The following is a 16,687-nucleotide window of genomic DNA, read 5'->3' on the forward strand; positions in this document are numbered from 1 at the left end:
CTGGCAGACACTTTCCTTGCCCACAAGAAACTTGCTGTCTAGAGGGGAAGACGGACGTGGGTATAAGTAAATTACAGATATGTATGTTAAGGTGCTGTGGGGCTGAGAGTGGGGTGAATATCAACTCCTGGAAGGGTACAGATCCATAGGAAACACAGGAGGGAGGAGGGGAAATGAGGGCTTAATTGGGGAATGTCTCTTGGAGGAGATGTGATCTTTAATAAGACTTTGAAGGTAGGGAGGGTGGTGGTTTTGAATGTGGAGGTCACAGGGAGGATATGGGCAAAGAGAGTCGAGATCGATTAAGTTGCCGTTGGAGGAACAGAGTGTGTGGACTAGATCGTAGTAAGAAATCAAGATGCAGTTGTAGGGGGCAAGCTGATTGAGTGCTTTAAAAGCCAATTGTAAGGAATTTCCATTTGATCTGGAGATGTACTGGTAACCCCTGGAGGGTCTTGAGGAGAAGCAGTGTGGCTTAGTGAAAAGTACACGGGCCTGGGATCAGAAGACCTGGGTTCTAGTCCTGACTCTGCCAGTTGCTTGCTGGGTGACTCTGGGCAAGTCACTTAATTTCTCTGTGCCTAGCTTAAGTGTAAAAGTGCATAGACTTAAGGAGCATCTTGATTTCTTTTCTGCTCAAGTGAATGACCTCCCACCACGGTCTAATGATATCCAGCTCTTTTATGGAAACATGCATAAAATTACACTTTCTGTGATTGGAGATATTGGTGATTCCAGTTCTAACAAGGATTTCATTCAGCATTCTCCAAAACACAGTTTGGAGCCTATCAGGTAAGAGAATTCAGGTTTTATTTGATACAAAAGCCCTTGCTTTGTTGGGTCATTCAGCATTCTCCAAAACACAGTTTAGAGCCTATCAGGTAAGAGAATTCAGGTTTTATATGATACAAAAGCCCCTGCTTTATTGGGTCTGGTCATTATGAACATCACTGAGTTTTCCATGCGCATACATTCTTAATGATTGATCAATCAGTTGTATTTATCGAGCACTTACTGTGTGCTAAGCAATGTACTAAGTGCTTGAAAGTAGAATTTAACAATATTAGAGACTCATCCCCATCCACAACGAGCTCCCAGTCTAGAGAGGGAGACAGAAAATATAAGCAAATTATGATTATGTATGTAAGTTCTGTGGGGCCGAGGGGGAGTTGGTGATTAAGGGGAGCAAATTAGGGTGGCAGAGAAGGGAGTGGGAGAAAAGGAAATGAGGACTTAATCAGGGAAGGCCTCTTGGAGGAGAAGTGCCTTCAACAAAGCTATGAAGGTGGGGAGAGTAATTGTCTTTTGGATATGAAGAGGGAGGGCATTCCAGACTAGAGACAGGATGTGGGCGAGATAGACAAGATCGAGGTACTGAGTTGGATGACGTTAGAGGAGTGAAGTGTGTGGGCCGGGTTGTAGAAGGAGAGCAGCAAGGTGAGATAGGAAGGGGCAAGGTGATTGAGTGCTTTAAAGCCAGTGGTGAGGAGTTTCTTTTTTATATGGAGGTGGATGGGCAACCACTGAAGGTTTTTGAGGAGTGGGGAAACATGGACTGAGGATTTTGGTAGAAAAATGATCCGGGTAGCAGGGTGAAGTGTGGACTGGAATTGGGAGAAACAGGAGGCAGGAAAGTCAGCAAGGAGGCCGATACAATAATCAAGGTGGGATAGGATAAATGCTTGGATTAGATAGAGAGGGAAAGGCAGATTTTAGCCGTTGGTGTTGTGAAGGTTGAACAGACACAATCTAGGGTCAGACTGAATATGTGCGTTGAATGAGGGAGATGAATCAAAGATAATGCCAAGGTTAAAGGCTTGTGAGACGGGAAGGCTGGTGGTGCTGTCTATAATAATGGAAAAGTCACAGGGAGAGAACACGGCTTGGGTGGGAAGATAAGGAGTTCTGTTTTAGACATGTTAAGTTGGAGTTGAAGGCAGGCCATCCAAGTAGAGATGTCTTGAAGCCAGGAGGAGATGTCAGATTGCAGAGAGGGAGAGAGATCAGGGTCGGAAATGTAGATTTGGGAGTCATCTGCAGAGAGGTGGTAGTTGAAGCCATGGGAGTGAATGAGGCCTTCGAGGGAGTGGTGGATGTACATGGAGAATATAAGGGAACATAGAACTGAAACTTGAGGGACACCCACAGTTAGGAACTGGGAGGCAGAGGAGGAGTCTGCGAAAGAGTGAGAATGAGCATTCAGAGAGATAGGAGGAGAACCAGGAGGGGTCAGTGTCAGTAAAGCCGAGGTTGGATAATATTTCCAGGTGGTTGACAGGGTCGAAAGCAGCTGAGAGGTTGAGGAGGATTAGGATGGAGTAGAGGCCATTGGAGTCGGCAAGGAGGAAATTGTTTGTGACTTTGAGATATAGTGGTTTCTGTTGAGCTGAGAGAGACAGAAGCCAGATTGGAGGGCATCAAGGAGAGAATTGGAGGAGAGGAACTTGAGACAGCAGGTGTAGACAACTTACTCCGGGAATTTGGAAAGGAATTTTATTTCAAATTCGTGCTAGTTTATTGTGTAGGTGGAGTTGAGAGAGACAGAAGCCAGATTGGAGGGCATCAAGGAGAGAATTGGAGGAGAGGAACTTGAGACAGCAGGTGTAGACAACTTAGGGAATTTGGAAAGGAATTTTATTTCAAATTAATGCTAGTTTATTGTGTAGATGGATTGGGTAGACTTCCGTTTTGCATTTAATGGCAACTTAAATGTCACAGAATATATTTCAGTTGTAATTTTGTACACTTTCAAAGTCGTTTTTGTTTGGTCATCCGGAAATGTTGGGCATCGATGAAGTAACCAGACCATTTTTTTCCTCTTCTCTATTTCTCTCTTCCATTCTTTAATGGTTTCCTAGTGGACTTGGAAATTCTGAGCGGCATATTGGCAATGTTTCTCTGGACGTTCTTCCAGTTAAAGGACCTCAAGGTCCTTCCCTCTCTTTACAAACTGCTGAGCCAGTTTCCAATCAGTTAGATCCGCCACAGACATGGACTGTTTTGCCTGAGCACTTGATTTTGACAGCTCCGTCTACTAGTGAGTATATCATCAAACCATGAGTTAGAATTGACAGGGTAAAAAAAATGTCACTGTTAATTTTGGTAAACCCACATTTAGGGAGTAAAAGTCTAGCAACTTTTCATTTGCCAACTTCGACTAGGTTGGTGAGATTACTGGTTGGCCCAAAATAAGTTATGTAAGAACTCATACTTTTTACCTATTTTATTTCTGATTTTATTAATGTAAATTGTAAAGCTTAATTCACCCCCAAACACTTAACTTTTTATATCTTTAATTTTCAATAGGTAGCACAGTAAGAACTGGACATTTGCAAATTTCAAACAATTCTGTTAGAACATTGAAATTTGAATTGTCGTGGCCAGCTCACTGTCTGATGATAACCCCACAGCATGGAATTATTGAGCCACAGTAAGATTATTTTCTCATTGGTTTTAATAAGAAAAACAATTTTGGGATTTGTAGAGATGTTCTTGATTTGCGCTATGTATACAATTTAAAATGATATTACAAATTACTTATTTAGATCTAATGTCTGTCTCCCCCTCTAGACTGTAAGCCTGTTATGGTCAGGGAATATGTTTACTAATTCTGTTGTCTTGTACTCCTGCAAACTCTTAGTATAATGCTGTGCACATAGTAAGCGCTCAGTAAATACCATTGTTTGAATGCTTTAAGTTTTCGGTCAGTGGCGTTAGAGGGCTTCCTATGTGCAGAGTAATTAGTAAATTCTTAAGAGAGTACAGTAGAGTTGGTAGACGTGATCCCTATCCTCAAGGAACTTACAATCCAAATAGTATATCAGTTAGATTAAGGGAATTTCAAGGTAGAATAAGGCCTCATTTACCATGTGGTGGTATACGGTTATTAAATCATTTAACTATTCTAAGTGCTTAAATATTGCTCTTGTGAGGCAGTGGCATTCAACCGGGAAGCACATTCATTCATTCATTCATTCATTCATAATAATAATAATAATAATAATGATGGCATTTATTAAGCATTTACTATGTGCAAAGCACTGTTCTCATTCAATCATATTTATTGAGTGCTTACTGTGTGCAGAGCACTGTACTAATTGCCTGGGAAGTACAAGTTGGCGACATATAGAGATGGTCCCTACCCAAAAACGGGCTCATGATCTAGAATGGGGAGACAGACAACAAAACAAAACATGTGGACAGGTGTCAAGTCGTCAGAATAAATGGAATTAAAGCTAAATGCACATCATTAACAAAATAAATAGAATAGTAAGTATGTACAAGTAAAATAGAGTAATAAATCTGTACATACATATATACAGGTGCTACATGTAATCGAGTGATTTCCTAAAAGCAAACAGAATGAGTTAGTAGTAAAAATTGTGCACGCACTCATTCCAATGTAAATTTAAATTAGTGGACCTTACCTTAAATGTGTAGATCTATAAATTACCTCCTTTATTAAGAGAGATTTGAAAAATTACAAACCAGAATTATTTACTTCACGTTTTATTCGAACTGGCTACGAAAATAACTACTCACTAAGCTTGCGAACTTCCAAAAGTGGGAAAATCCATGGGAATCTTCCTTACCAGTGTATCTTCAGGAAATTTCTGGGTTGGATGTGATGCATCTTTGTTATCCTGCCTTTTGTACGCTCTGTTCAAATTTTTAAACCAATCTTTCATTTAGAAGCCAACTAGTAATTCTTGTGAGTCCTAATTCATCACTTGCTACAAATCCATCACTATTCCCATGGAGTGGTGTGATCTACATACATTGTGACAATGGGCAGAAGGTAACATTTTAAACTAATTTCTTGAATCTTTCAGTTTTAGATACTTTGTCCCATGAACCGTTTCTCTCCTCCGCCCCCCCCAGCTGATTTCCAAACTGTAGTCTGTTTTCGGTTAAGCAAATTTGCTTGCATTTCTCATCTGGAAGGGGCCTGGTCCAGTTTAACCAGTGCCGTGGTTTGTGAGTCTGACTCCGCTATATACCAAGTTGGCAGTAAAGAAAAACTGACGTTGGGTTTGCTCGGCTGACTGTAGAGGCCACAGATGATCCAATGGAATATTTTATTATTTTTAAATAGTAGGGAAAGGGCAGTGATGAGAATGAAAAAATGTTTTATTATAGTCCGTGACCAATTGAAATGTTGGCGTTTAAGTATAGCAGTTGATTTGGCCGTCTTAGGCATGGCTAAATTAATGTACTTGGAGTACTTTTCTAAAGGGTGAAAAAAAAAATTGGATTGATTATTCACTTAAAATATCGACTGCTTTTAATTGCTATTGTGTTCACATAAAATAAGGCCGTGGGTCTCAAGTTGAACACATTGGGTTAATTTTGGGGCAGAGAATATAAAGAATAAAAAGACCACAGTTATCAGGGCAGTGTTTAGAAATTCCCAAATGCTCTGATTTTATGAATGTTGAACTTTGTATGAAGAATTTATATTCCCCTCCCTTGACCCTGGCAGTATATTCTCTTTGCAGTGGAGTTCTTGCAGGTGTCTAACCATGTCGAAACTACTTTATACTGCTTTCTGTGAACTCTGCATTTAACTGGGCCTTATCCTAATGGTAAGGAGGGTAAAAATAACCCTCCGATAGTCTCTGTTGGAGTTGTGGTAATTCCACAGAACTATTTATTACAATAGTCATTTATTGAAAATGATATTCTAGTAGTTTCAAAAATAATGTCTGCGCAATAGATATTAGTTTACTCCTTCCCTAGTGATCAGGGTAATCTATTGTAATTTAGTAGTCATAAGTATGTGATTGCTACAGGAAGTCAGGTAGTGCCAAATTGTGTTTCCAGAGCCATTTACCAGCTCTTTTGAGGTTGAAGTGCGGTTTTGAGAGAACACCCAGTGTTTTTTCTGACCTACAACCAAGTTCCACTCCAAACCTCATGGCCTACTTGCTCCCAATGTGCTAACCGCGGCCATCGTGACCCTTCCTTCCTTTTATTCCATTTATTAAATGGCTCGTAGTACTAAAATAGTACTAAAATACTCTGACTTTAGGCAGCAGGTCCAGCTGAGAAGAAGAATGGGTAGAGGGGACATTCTGCAAGTGCCTCACTGCTCTTAGATTTCTAAAGTTGATCTTGCCAACACTCTCCACGTCAGTTCACCTAGGTAATTGAACATGTTTTCCTTCTCCTTGTTTTTCGAAAGGTTGTGAAAGTACAGATTCGAGAAGACGTATCCCATGAAGTTGCTTCCACTAGCTCAGCGTCTAAGCAAGTGGCTGTCCTTTCGCCGATACCTGAGACTCCCATTACTCATATGGTTAAACCCATAACCAAACCACCTTCAACCAAGGTTGAAATAAAAAACAGAACCATCACTTTTCCCGAGACAGTATCTGGTGAAAGCTCAGGTAATTTATGCTAAAGTGATTACCATTAGCGATCTTAAATTCCTTGCAACATTTTATGTAGATATCCCTCTAGACGGTAAGCTCCTCCTCAGACTAAGCTCATTATAGTCGGGGAATGTATCCGCTAATTCTGTTGTATCGTACTCTCCCAAGTGCTTAGTGCAGTGCTCTGCACACAGTAAGTGCCTTTAATTTCACTCTATCATATCGGATGCGTGGTGGCCTCGTAGAAAGGGCGTAGCACTAGGAATCAGGAGACTTGGCATCTAATCCTTGGTCTACCGCTTCCCTGCTGTGTGACCTTGGGCAAGTCACTTAACTTCTGTGACTCAGTTTCCATAGAGGACTCGTTTGCTCCCAAGCCTTCAACTGCCATCTCTGTGCAGGTGATTCTCAAATCTCTAACTCCAGCCCTGATTTTTCTTGCCTTCAGGACATCTCTACTTTGAACGTCCTGCCGACACCTCAAATTTAACATATCCAAAACAGAAACTCTTTATCCTCCCACCCTAACCCTGTCTTCCCACTGACTTTCTCATCACTGTAGACAGCACCACCCTCCTCCTTGTCTCAAAACCCTGGCATAATCCTCTATTCATCTCTCTCATTCAACGCACATATTCAGTCTGTCACCTCTATCTTCACGTCATTAAAGTCCACCTTTTTCTGTCCATCCAAGCTGCTACTATAACAATCCAATCACTATTCTGCCGTGATTATGCTTCAGCCTTATTGCTGACCTCTCTGCCTCCTGTCTACCGAGCAGGCATTTAATAAAATACAGTTCATTAATAGTTCTCCCTTTCAAACTGTGAGCTCTCTGGGGGATGTGGTCTGTGTCTGATATAATTATCCTATCTAGTCCAGTGCTTAGCAGAGTTCTGTAGCATAGTGTGAATGCTATACAAATGCCACAATTTATTATTATTATTATTATAAGGTGTTAAGCGACCTCTCTATGTAGGTAAGTTTTATGAGCATAATATTTTGTATCTGTATTTGCCACTCTGGATCCCCTTTCAGAGAAGCAGCGTGGCTCAGTGGAAAGAGCCCGGGCTTGGGAGTCAGAGGTCATGGGTTCTAATCCTGGCTCTGCCACTTGTCAGCTGTGTGACTTTGGGTAAGTCACTTCACTTCTCTGGGCCTCAGTTCCCTCATCTGTAAAATGGGGATTAAGACTGTGAGCCCCACGTGGGACAACCTGATCAACTTGTATCCTCCCCAGCACTTAGAACAGTGCTTTGCACATAGTAAGCGCTTAACAAACGCCATTATTGTTATTATTATTTGGTATAATTTGACTTGATTTCTGGAAACTTTCAAGTGTTTGAGCTTGTCATTCATTCTATATCAAGACTATGCCAGTGATGATGACGTGGTAATTTCTTTGTGCCTGCTTCAACGTACCTGGAGGGCTGAGCATTTTTTGAAAATATTGTGAAGGTGCTATGTTCCGAGCCCTAATGATGGCTCAAGAACTTCCTTTAACTGCATTTCTTACCAAGCTTGTTAGTTCAACCAGGCGATAAGCTTGAACTGAGATTTGAAGGTTTTAAAAAGTGTTCACTGACTTCAGGTTACCAAAGTGGTACTATTAATTGCATGTTTTGACCACAACAGTATTTTTGTGGCATACTTCATATCTGATGCTTCCTTAAAAATACTGATCTTCATGACTGAGTGTGACTCACTGGTTGCCTTCTCTCTTGCCCTTCTCAATTTGGATCTTCCTATTTTAATCACAACTTTATTTTTGCTTTCTCAGTCAGTATATTTTCTACTAAGTTAGTAAATTATCTCCCTGGTAGTTAAATTGCCTAACAACTGAGATGGGCATCTAAACATTTGTGACATTTGATTCTTTTAAAAAACTTTGGGACTTTGTATAGCTCATGAATTAAACTGTGTAATGAATATTACCTTCAGAAAAATACTAAATATTGCTTTTCCCTAAGAGGAATTATTTTTTAAGTTGTGAATAAGATGTGCCACATTTAGCTGGCCATATTTTTAACTTATAAAGTGTTTCAGTATGATTTGGAACTCTTCTGGAGCAGGGAATATTTGTCTCACTTCCAAATCTTTAATGTGTTATCCATCACAGCAGACCCAGAGCACTGTTATAAGCACTTGAGTGACTGCAGTAGGATTACGACACATGATTTCTGCCCTCATATAGCTTTCAATTTAGCAGAGGAGACGCACTAAAATAAATTACATTTAGGATGAAGTAATAGAATGTGAGCAGATGCACATTTGCCGTGGTGGCATAGTGGATAGAGAGCATGGGCCTGGGAATCAGAAGGTCAAGGGTTCTAATCCGGGCTCCGCCGCTTGTCTACTCTGTGGCCTTGGGCAACTCACTTCAATTCTCTGTGCCTCAGTTACCTCATTTGCAAAATGGGGATTGAGGCTGTGAGCCCTATGTGGGACAGGGACTGTGTCCAACCTGATTTTATTATATCCACCCCAGCACTTAGTACAGTACTTTGCACAGAGTAAGCACTTAACAAATACTATTATTATTATTAATATTATTATTATTGAGTGTGTGACTACCCAAGTGCTCAGGTGTCACAGAAGTGATCATAATTATAACTGGTATTTAGATGCTTATTGTGTGCCAAGCACTGTTCTAAGCACTAGGGTAAATGAAGTATCTACAGATACGTAAAGGGGGATATAAAGTTGGTGGGGGGTGTTCAGAATTATTCAGAAGAGCTTAGTGGAGAGAGCAGTGGTCTGTTGGGTTTGAATGGGGAGGAAATCCCAGGCAGGGGAGAGGGTGTGAACAAGAGGTCAGTGATGGGAGAGGAGAGAGTGGAACACAAGTAAGTAGGCTAGCTTGAGAAGAACAAAACATGTGAGCTGGGGTGTAATGGGAGAAAAGACCGGATAACTAGGAGGGAGAGATCTGATCGAGTGCCTTTAAAGCCAGTGGTTAGGAGTTTCTGCTTGACGTGGAGAGGAATGGAAACTTTAGGGGTCGTTGCTTGAGGAAATATAGTCCTGTTCAGTTAAGCTTCTAATGTAAAATTCGTATACATGTTTTCCTTCCTTTTAGAGAGTTATTTGGAGCTGGAAAATCATGGCAATGAAGATGTTAAATGGCATTTGTCATCTTTTGCTCCACCTTATGTCAAGGTTAGTAACAGTGGTATAAAGTGTATGGAGGATCAATTCCCCGTATCTTAATATTTCTGGAGGAAAACTCATTGGATCTACTGTCTTTCCAATCATGTTTCTACTTTAAGAAACCCCTGCTGAACACTAGATCATTTGTTGTCCATGGGATTAATTTATTTTTTTCATTACTTTAATTTTGTGTAAATTAGTTCACTCACTGGACGGAGGTGTTGGTGTGTGAATAGCAGTCTGGCCTACCTCCTTGCTCTTCCACCTCCCAGTAATTGGGGATTTGACGTCCAACTGGATGGAATTCTTCCAACGACACCTAGTTCTCATATTTAGATTTTAATGAACTTGTTACTTCATTTTTAGGGTGTTGATGACAGTGGAGATGTCTACAGAGCGACCTACACAGCTTTCAGATGTTCCCGTATTTCTGGTACACTGGAAGCCTACGGAAAACAGAAAGTGAGCTTTGGGGTTAAGAAATTGTACCCATTGGTTTCTCTTCATAAAATGACTTGTACTTGGTTAATTGGGCACCCTAACAGAAATCTGTGTTTTAGAAACCAAAGTCTGACCTTTGAAAAATGACTTTTGCAATTCATACAATACATTCAAATGTGAAGGGGTCTTCTGGAAGTAGTTAAGACCCAAGAATACCATATTATAAACTGCACTCTTTCACGTCTTGCCCCTTTTAATTCTAAAGCAAGACTTTCCTCTCTCCGAGATACTCATTCAGGATATTTAACTTGGATAAAAAGATAACAAGCTCTGAGGGCGGAATAGGAAAAGGATCTGCATCTCTTTTTTATTGTCTTTGATTCATTCTTATGTCTCGTTCCCTCAACTGTCTCTAAACCTACACTACTTCTATCCCCATCAAACATCCTTCTATTTTCAGAAGTTGAGAGCTTATTGCCTCCGCTTTTGTCCTCTCTCCTGACCAGCAGAGGGTTGCATCTGCCTGGCCATGACAGCCTCACCAGAAGCTCTTATTTGGATTTCTGTGATTTAGATACTTAGCTCGTCCCCCCCGTTTCCCCATTTAGGTATCCGACCTAACAGCTGTGGTATATTTTGAGATGGCTTTTTCAAAAACAATGTGCCAAGGGAGGTGTAGCTGTATATAAAGTCTTAACCAAAAAAAGGATTTTGCAGACGGAATTACATTAACTTGTTGACTAGAAATAGAGTTTCAGCCTCTTTTTTTAATACCTGATAAATAACGGTCTAATGCTAGGCATTTGTTCCACTGTGTACTCTCTACCGAAGCTGTTTACTGGTTACCAAGCAGCGGGGGTTTAAGGTTAGTTGTTTAGCCCACAATAAAGAAACTTTCAGTAAGGTTTTTATTCTGGTTGTGCCTGTAGGTTGCCATTACGTTTTTACCTAGAGATCAAGGAGATTATGCTCAGTTTTGGGATCTCGAATGTCATCCATATGCAGAACCTTCCATGAAACACACACTAAGATTTCAACTTTCTGGAGAAGTGAGTACTGGTTTGAATAGAGTCATCATCTGTATGACTTAAGTGGACTCTCTTAAAAAGTGAAATGTATTAGAAAGGAAATTGTTGGCATCCAAATGCTTTCTGAGATGTGAACTATCTAGTTCTGATTTTCTTTTTTTTTTGGTATTTTAATTTCCAGTTTCTTGCCACTTTGTTGTTTCATTTCTACTTAGCCACTACTCGTGCCTTCCTGGAATTCGTGGCATCGGTTCTGGGGAGGGTTCAGAACTATTTATCCCCATAGAAATGGTAATAAAGCAGATTTGAAGGGGGAAAAAATATCTAGATAATTCCGTTATATTAATGTTCATCATATCAGTGCAAGACAAAAGTTGAGTCACCTGTACTGGGCAGCAGCAGCTTGGGGAAGAATCAAAGATCAAAGATAGCGGCAGAGACTCAAGTTTTTACTCCATGGAAAAAGGCGGTGATAAGCCGCTCGTATTTTTTACCAAGAAAACGCTATGAACTACATACCGGAATGACCACAAATGAATAACAATAATAACAAAAATAATAATGATGATGGGATTTGTTAAGCGCTTACTATGTGCCAAGCACTGTTCTAAGTGCTGGTGTAGGTACAAGGTCAGCAGATTGTCCTGCTTGGGGCTCACAGCCTTAATCCCCATTTTACAGATGAGGTAACTGAGGCACAGAGAAGTTAAGCAACTTGCCCAAAGTCACACAGTTGGCAAGTGGCAGAGCCAGGATTAGAACCCACGACCTCTGACTCCCAAGCCCGTGCTCTTTCCACTAAGCCATGCTGCTTCTCAGATGAAGGTGGGATGTTCTGGAGAAGACGCATCCATGGAGCCGCCACGGGTTGGAAATGACTCGCCGGCATTTGACAGTCAGTGCAAGAACCCAGCTGAGACACCGAAGGATTTGGGGGGATTTTAGGGAATTTTAAGAACATCTCTTAAACTTCCTTTTGAAAAGTTGGTGTGAAATCGTCTATTTTGCTTTGTAAACTGTAGCTTGACCAGTTTAAGGATGATGGTAGGAACTTCGCCTCACTTTTTCGTCAACAAACATTGCTCAGACCCTGTTACAAATTTTGGGTAACCAAGAACTTGTGTTGGTTTACCCATCCAATTGGCTATTAAATCTCTCTAAAATAGTTAAGTTTTTTCATGTAGTCCCATCCCTTGTACATAAGATTCTGTTTAATTTGAGCACCTAATGTTAGGAGGGGCTCTGGATTTGTCAAAGCAGTTAAGTTTTCTCCAGTCCTTGTCCTTATATTTCTGGTATCTTCATTGTTTCCCCTCTGAATCTTTTCCCTCTTAATAGGGCGTCAAAGCAGAAAACGAACCTGCAAATGCCAGAGTTTCCACAGATACCCTCGTAAAGACAGATAATCTAGTTAAACCCAGAAGGCGAGCCGGATCTGAGGCATCTGCTCTCACTACTAGGTATGTGCTGCTTGAAACCAACCCTGTGAGCCGTTCAGATGTGTGTCTTGACCAATTAGCTCTGCCCAGTTTTAATGATGCTGTTTTTCTCAAATAGGTCAGAGTGGAAAAAAAGTGGAATTTGTCATCCCCAGTGCCCAAGTGCCTCCCCTTGTAGTAAGCTAGGTGCTTAGGGCCGCTAGGCGACCCGTTTAGTGCAGTGCCGCTGCAAGGCATTAAATGGTCCTTTGGGGGATTGACAGAGGGAATGTGCCTCCCTTGGCGCCTCATTTACTATCAAGGAGTGACTTAAGCATCGGGGATTGCCTGGCTCATTATTTGTTAGCCACCTGCCTTGCTTAGGGTAAATCTGATGCTTTGTTAACTGCCTGGGATGAAAACTGGCCCTAATGAAGCCATTGCACTTTCAAGAGAAATGAAGGTCTTGAAGTTGAATCTTTCCCACTCATTCCTAGCCATGTGCTTCCTTGCTCTCTTTCTTACTTAGACTGTGTGAGCCCCAGGTGGGACAGGGACCGTCTGGCCTGATTATAATAATAATAACAATAATAATAATGATGGCATTTATTAAGCGCTTACTATGTGCAAAGCACTGTTCCAAGCGCTGGGGAGTTTAGAAGGCGATCAAGTTGTCCCACGGGGGGTTCGCAGTCTTAATCCCCATTTTACAGATGAGGTAACTGAAGCCCAGAGAAGTTAAGTGACTTGCCCAAAGTCACAGAGCTGACAATTGGCAGAACTGGGATTCATTCATTCAATCGTATTTATTGAGCGCTTACTGTGTGCAGAGCACTGTACTAAGCGCTTGAGCACTGTACTTTGAACCCATGACCTCTGACTCCAAAGCCCGTGCTCTTTCCACTGAGCCATGCTGCCTCTTATTTCCTGTCTACCCCAGGATTTAGAACAGTGCTTCTTTTTTTTAAAAAAAAATTTTTATAGTATCTGTTAAGCGTTTACCATGTGCCCAGCACTGTACTAAGTGCTGGGGTAGATTCAAGTTAATCGGGTTGGACACAGCCCCTCTCTCACATAGGGCTGTCAGTCTTAATCCCCATTTTACATGTGATGTAACTGAGGCCCAGAGAAGGGATGTGACTTGCCGGAGGTCACACAGCTGGCAAGCGGAGAAGCCGGGATTAGAACCCACATCCTTCTGACCCCTGGGCCCATGCACTAACCACTAGGCAACCCTGCTCAGTGCTTGGCACAGAGGAAGCTAATGCCAGTATTACTGTTATTATTATCTGGTTCTATTCTCTGCATTTTCTCCTCAGAAGTGCCTTTTGGCTTGAGGGAAATCTCGTAGAGAGAAATCTCCTTTTTATAGGGCAGAGACTGTGGAGGACGGCGTGGCTGCTTCTACACTTGCAGTGTGGGGAACGGACACCGTGCAGGAGGGAGAGGGCATGTGTGGCAGCAGCAGCCGCCTTCCAAGCCTTCACCCTTGGCTAGTCTGGCCCATCCCCAATATATTTTTTTGTGTGTGCATATAGCTTTAATTCTCTTTGTTCTGATGACACCGGTCTACATGTTTTGTTGCCTGTCTCTCCCTTCTAGACTGTGAGCCCGTTGTTGGGTAGGGACCGTCTCTCTATGTTGCCGACTTGTCAATCAATCAATCGTATTTATTGAGCGCTTACTGTGTGCAGAGCACTGTACTAAGCGCTTGGGAAGTACAAGATGGCAACATATAGAGACAGTTCCTATCCAACAGTGGGCTCACAGTCTAAAAGGGGGAGACAGAGAACAAAACCAAACATACGTCGCAAGCGCTTAGTACAGCGCTCTGCACACAGTAAGCACTCAATAAATACGATTGAATGAATCCCCTTGTGGCTCGGGCATTCCCAGTGGGCACAGAGGGAGATTTACAGCGCCCAGCTCAGCTGTGTATTACTATTAAAAAAACAACAACAAAACAAAACCCAAAACAAAGCAAAAAACCCAGAAATGGTGCCAGGGCGAGGTGGTGGTTACGGATGGACCCTGGACATGGGGACACGGGGGAGCCATGGGGAAAGTTTAAAGAGCAATGGAGCAGGAGAGTGGGGAGCGGCCAGGCCTATTTAATCGTCTGGTGTCGTTCCCCGGATAGCCCACTACATCCAGCCTCTCCATGATGAAGCTATACCGCTGTTGCCGACCTGTACTTCCCAAGCGCTTAGTACAGTGCTCTGCACACAGTAAGCGCTCAATAAATACGATTGACTGTAGCCGGCACACTCATCTAGTGCCATAGAAAGGAGGCTCGTGTAAAGTTGGAGCAGGTGGCCAAGTTGAAACGGGTGTTTCATGTAGAAACACCGGGATTGTCATTGGTCCAGATTTAAAAATACGAAAGTTGAGGACTGCATCGATCTTTTAAGAACTTCGAGAATGTACTGTTAAATATTTGTCTCTGACCCAGGGTCACATCTTCTCCAACACCCAGTTCATTTGGTAGAAATAGGATTTGTTTCACTGTTTTGCCAAAAGCGTATAAAACACATCAGTCCTTAGTGTTTGATGATGTTTTGATCAGTCCTGATGGAGAGTTCCTAACTGGAACTAAAGAACAGGTTTCCCGGCCCAGAGAGAAGGGCCCTTTTCTCAGCTGCCCCATCCACCCTTCCTTCCAGCTATGCCTGTACTTGAATTAGAATATGGCTCATTTAAGTGCTAAGAATAATTTACATCTACCTTAAATCTTTTCTAAATCAGGCAAGCTGAATTAACTCGGCGAGGAGTTTATGCTCCAGAAGATGTTTATATGTTTCTCCCAACTAGAGTTGGGGAATCAAGAACACTGAAAGTCAATCTGCGGAATAATTCTTTCACCACACACTTGGTAAGTACAGGGAACTCTTACTATGGTTTGGCAAGTTAAAGAACATCTGAAAGAGCTGAGGTAAAATACAAAAAAAAAAGGGCATTTAAATGCATAAGTGAACTTTAACAACGCACTTTGAGATGTTGAGGAGAAACTCCCAGCATTCAGTGGTATGGCCACGGTACTTGAAGTGAAAAATGAGATAAGTGTAAACTTACACCATGACTTGAGGGGGGTAAGGGGAGGTCATTATTTTTTCCTTTTTTTTTCGCTCTCCACAACTTGTAAGCAGGCACACTTTTCTATAAAAACATATTTGATCAAATTCATCTAGTAAGTTTACCAGTAAATTTGGTCTTGAAATTTTTTATTATTATATTAGGTGTTAGAACTCTATCTTGTAATGCATGCTTTTGGATGTCTGGTGGCCTTCCTAATATATGGCATGCAATTCTTACTAAAAGAGCATTTAGAGCATGGTTTGTTTAAATGTGTTGAGATAATATATGCGTTATATTATATATATATATATATATATATATATATATATATATATACCCACGCATTAGCTTGCATGCTGTTTTTTAAAGTGTTTCATGTTAAATTCCAGCTGAAGTTTTTAAGTCCCAGAGAGCCTTTCTACGTCAAGCATTCGAAATACTCTTTGAGGTGAGTTAAATGAAAATCAAAAGTGTATATTAAAATAAATAGAGTTTTGTATCCAGTAGGACACGGGTGGCCAAGCGATGGCTACCCTGGGAATCGCGGGGCCAAGAATCTCGTCTCTCTGCCCCGTCTTCTCTTTGTTTCTTCCCTCGGGACTAAACAGACAGAGGGCTTGAGGAGGTGGAAAAGGCGGGTGTTGGGCCTATCTAGTCCAAGTGCTCTAAATGTGGCCGGAAAATGAACACTTCAGAGTTCTGGCAAAGGCTCTCAACTGCCAAGTAAGCGTCTTGGCCACCTCTGACGCATTGCCTCTGCTGAAATCTATCTTGGATCGCATCCCATTTGTAGGTTTGCACACAGTCTTTTGATTCAGGTTTATCCACGGGCACTGGATAATGTAGAGAATCTTAGTTCTTTGATTAAGAATAATTTATGTATTATGTATGTATCTGATTCATCAAAGGCCCCCATGTAAGTCCTCTCCAGTTTTTCTTCTGCTTTGTTCTAGACTCCTTGTCACGGAACAAAGCTTCAAGTAAATCATTGTACATAATTGTTTTCCTGATAGTACAGGCATAGCTACTTTTCTCTTCTTTCCACTGGTAGCTGATCCGGCCTTTGGAATTGTAACAGAATTTTTCTTTAGCTGTTTTTGTGGAAATAACTTTCAAACATTCTACAGTTATTACCAAGGAACAACTTGTCCACTTTGGAAAATCCAGCTCATCCTCTAATAACGTGGCCTAGCAGACGTGG

At 41.5% G+C, this 16,687-nt stretch overlaps 1 protein-coding gene across 1 annotated transcript in view; it reads left to right on the forward strand.

Moving 5' to 3' along the window:
• Nucleotides 1-16,687, forward strand: part of CEP192 (centrosomal protein 192) — a 94,333-nt gene that overhangs the window by 66,711 nt on the left and 10,935 nt on the right. Inside the window, 11 exon segments of the mRNA XM_038746216.1 lie at nt 642-792; nt 2,859-3,037; nt 3,307-3,430; nt 4,693-4,798; nt 6,185-6,389; nt 9,454-9,533; nt 9,891-9,986; nt 10,895-11,014; nt 12,332-12,453; nt 15,157-15,283; nt 15,876-15,934. Coding sequence (XP_038602144.1) covers nt 642-792; nt 2,859-3,037; nt 3,307-3,430; nt 4,693-4,798; nt 6,185-6,389; nt 9,454-9,533; nt 9,891-9,986; nt 10,895-11,014; nt 12,332-12,453; nt 15,157-15,283; nt 15,876-15,934 — 1,369 coding nt within the window.

Source organism: Tachyglossus aculeatus, chromosome 5 (genome assembly GCF_015852505.1).
Source record: "Tachyglossus aculeatus isolate mTacAcu1 chromosome 5, mTacAcu1.pri, whole genome shotgun sequence".
Lineage (NCBI taxonomy): Eukaryota > Metazoa > Chordata > Mammalia > Monotremata > Tachyglossidae > Tachyglossus > Tachyglossus aculeatus.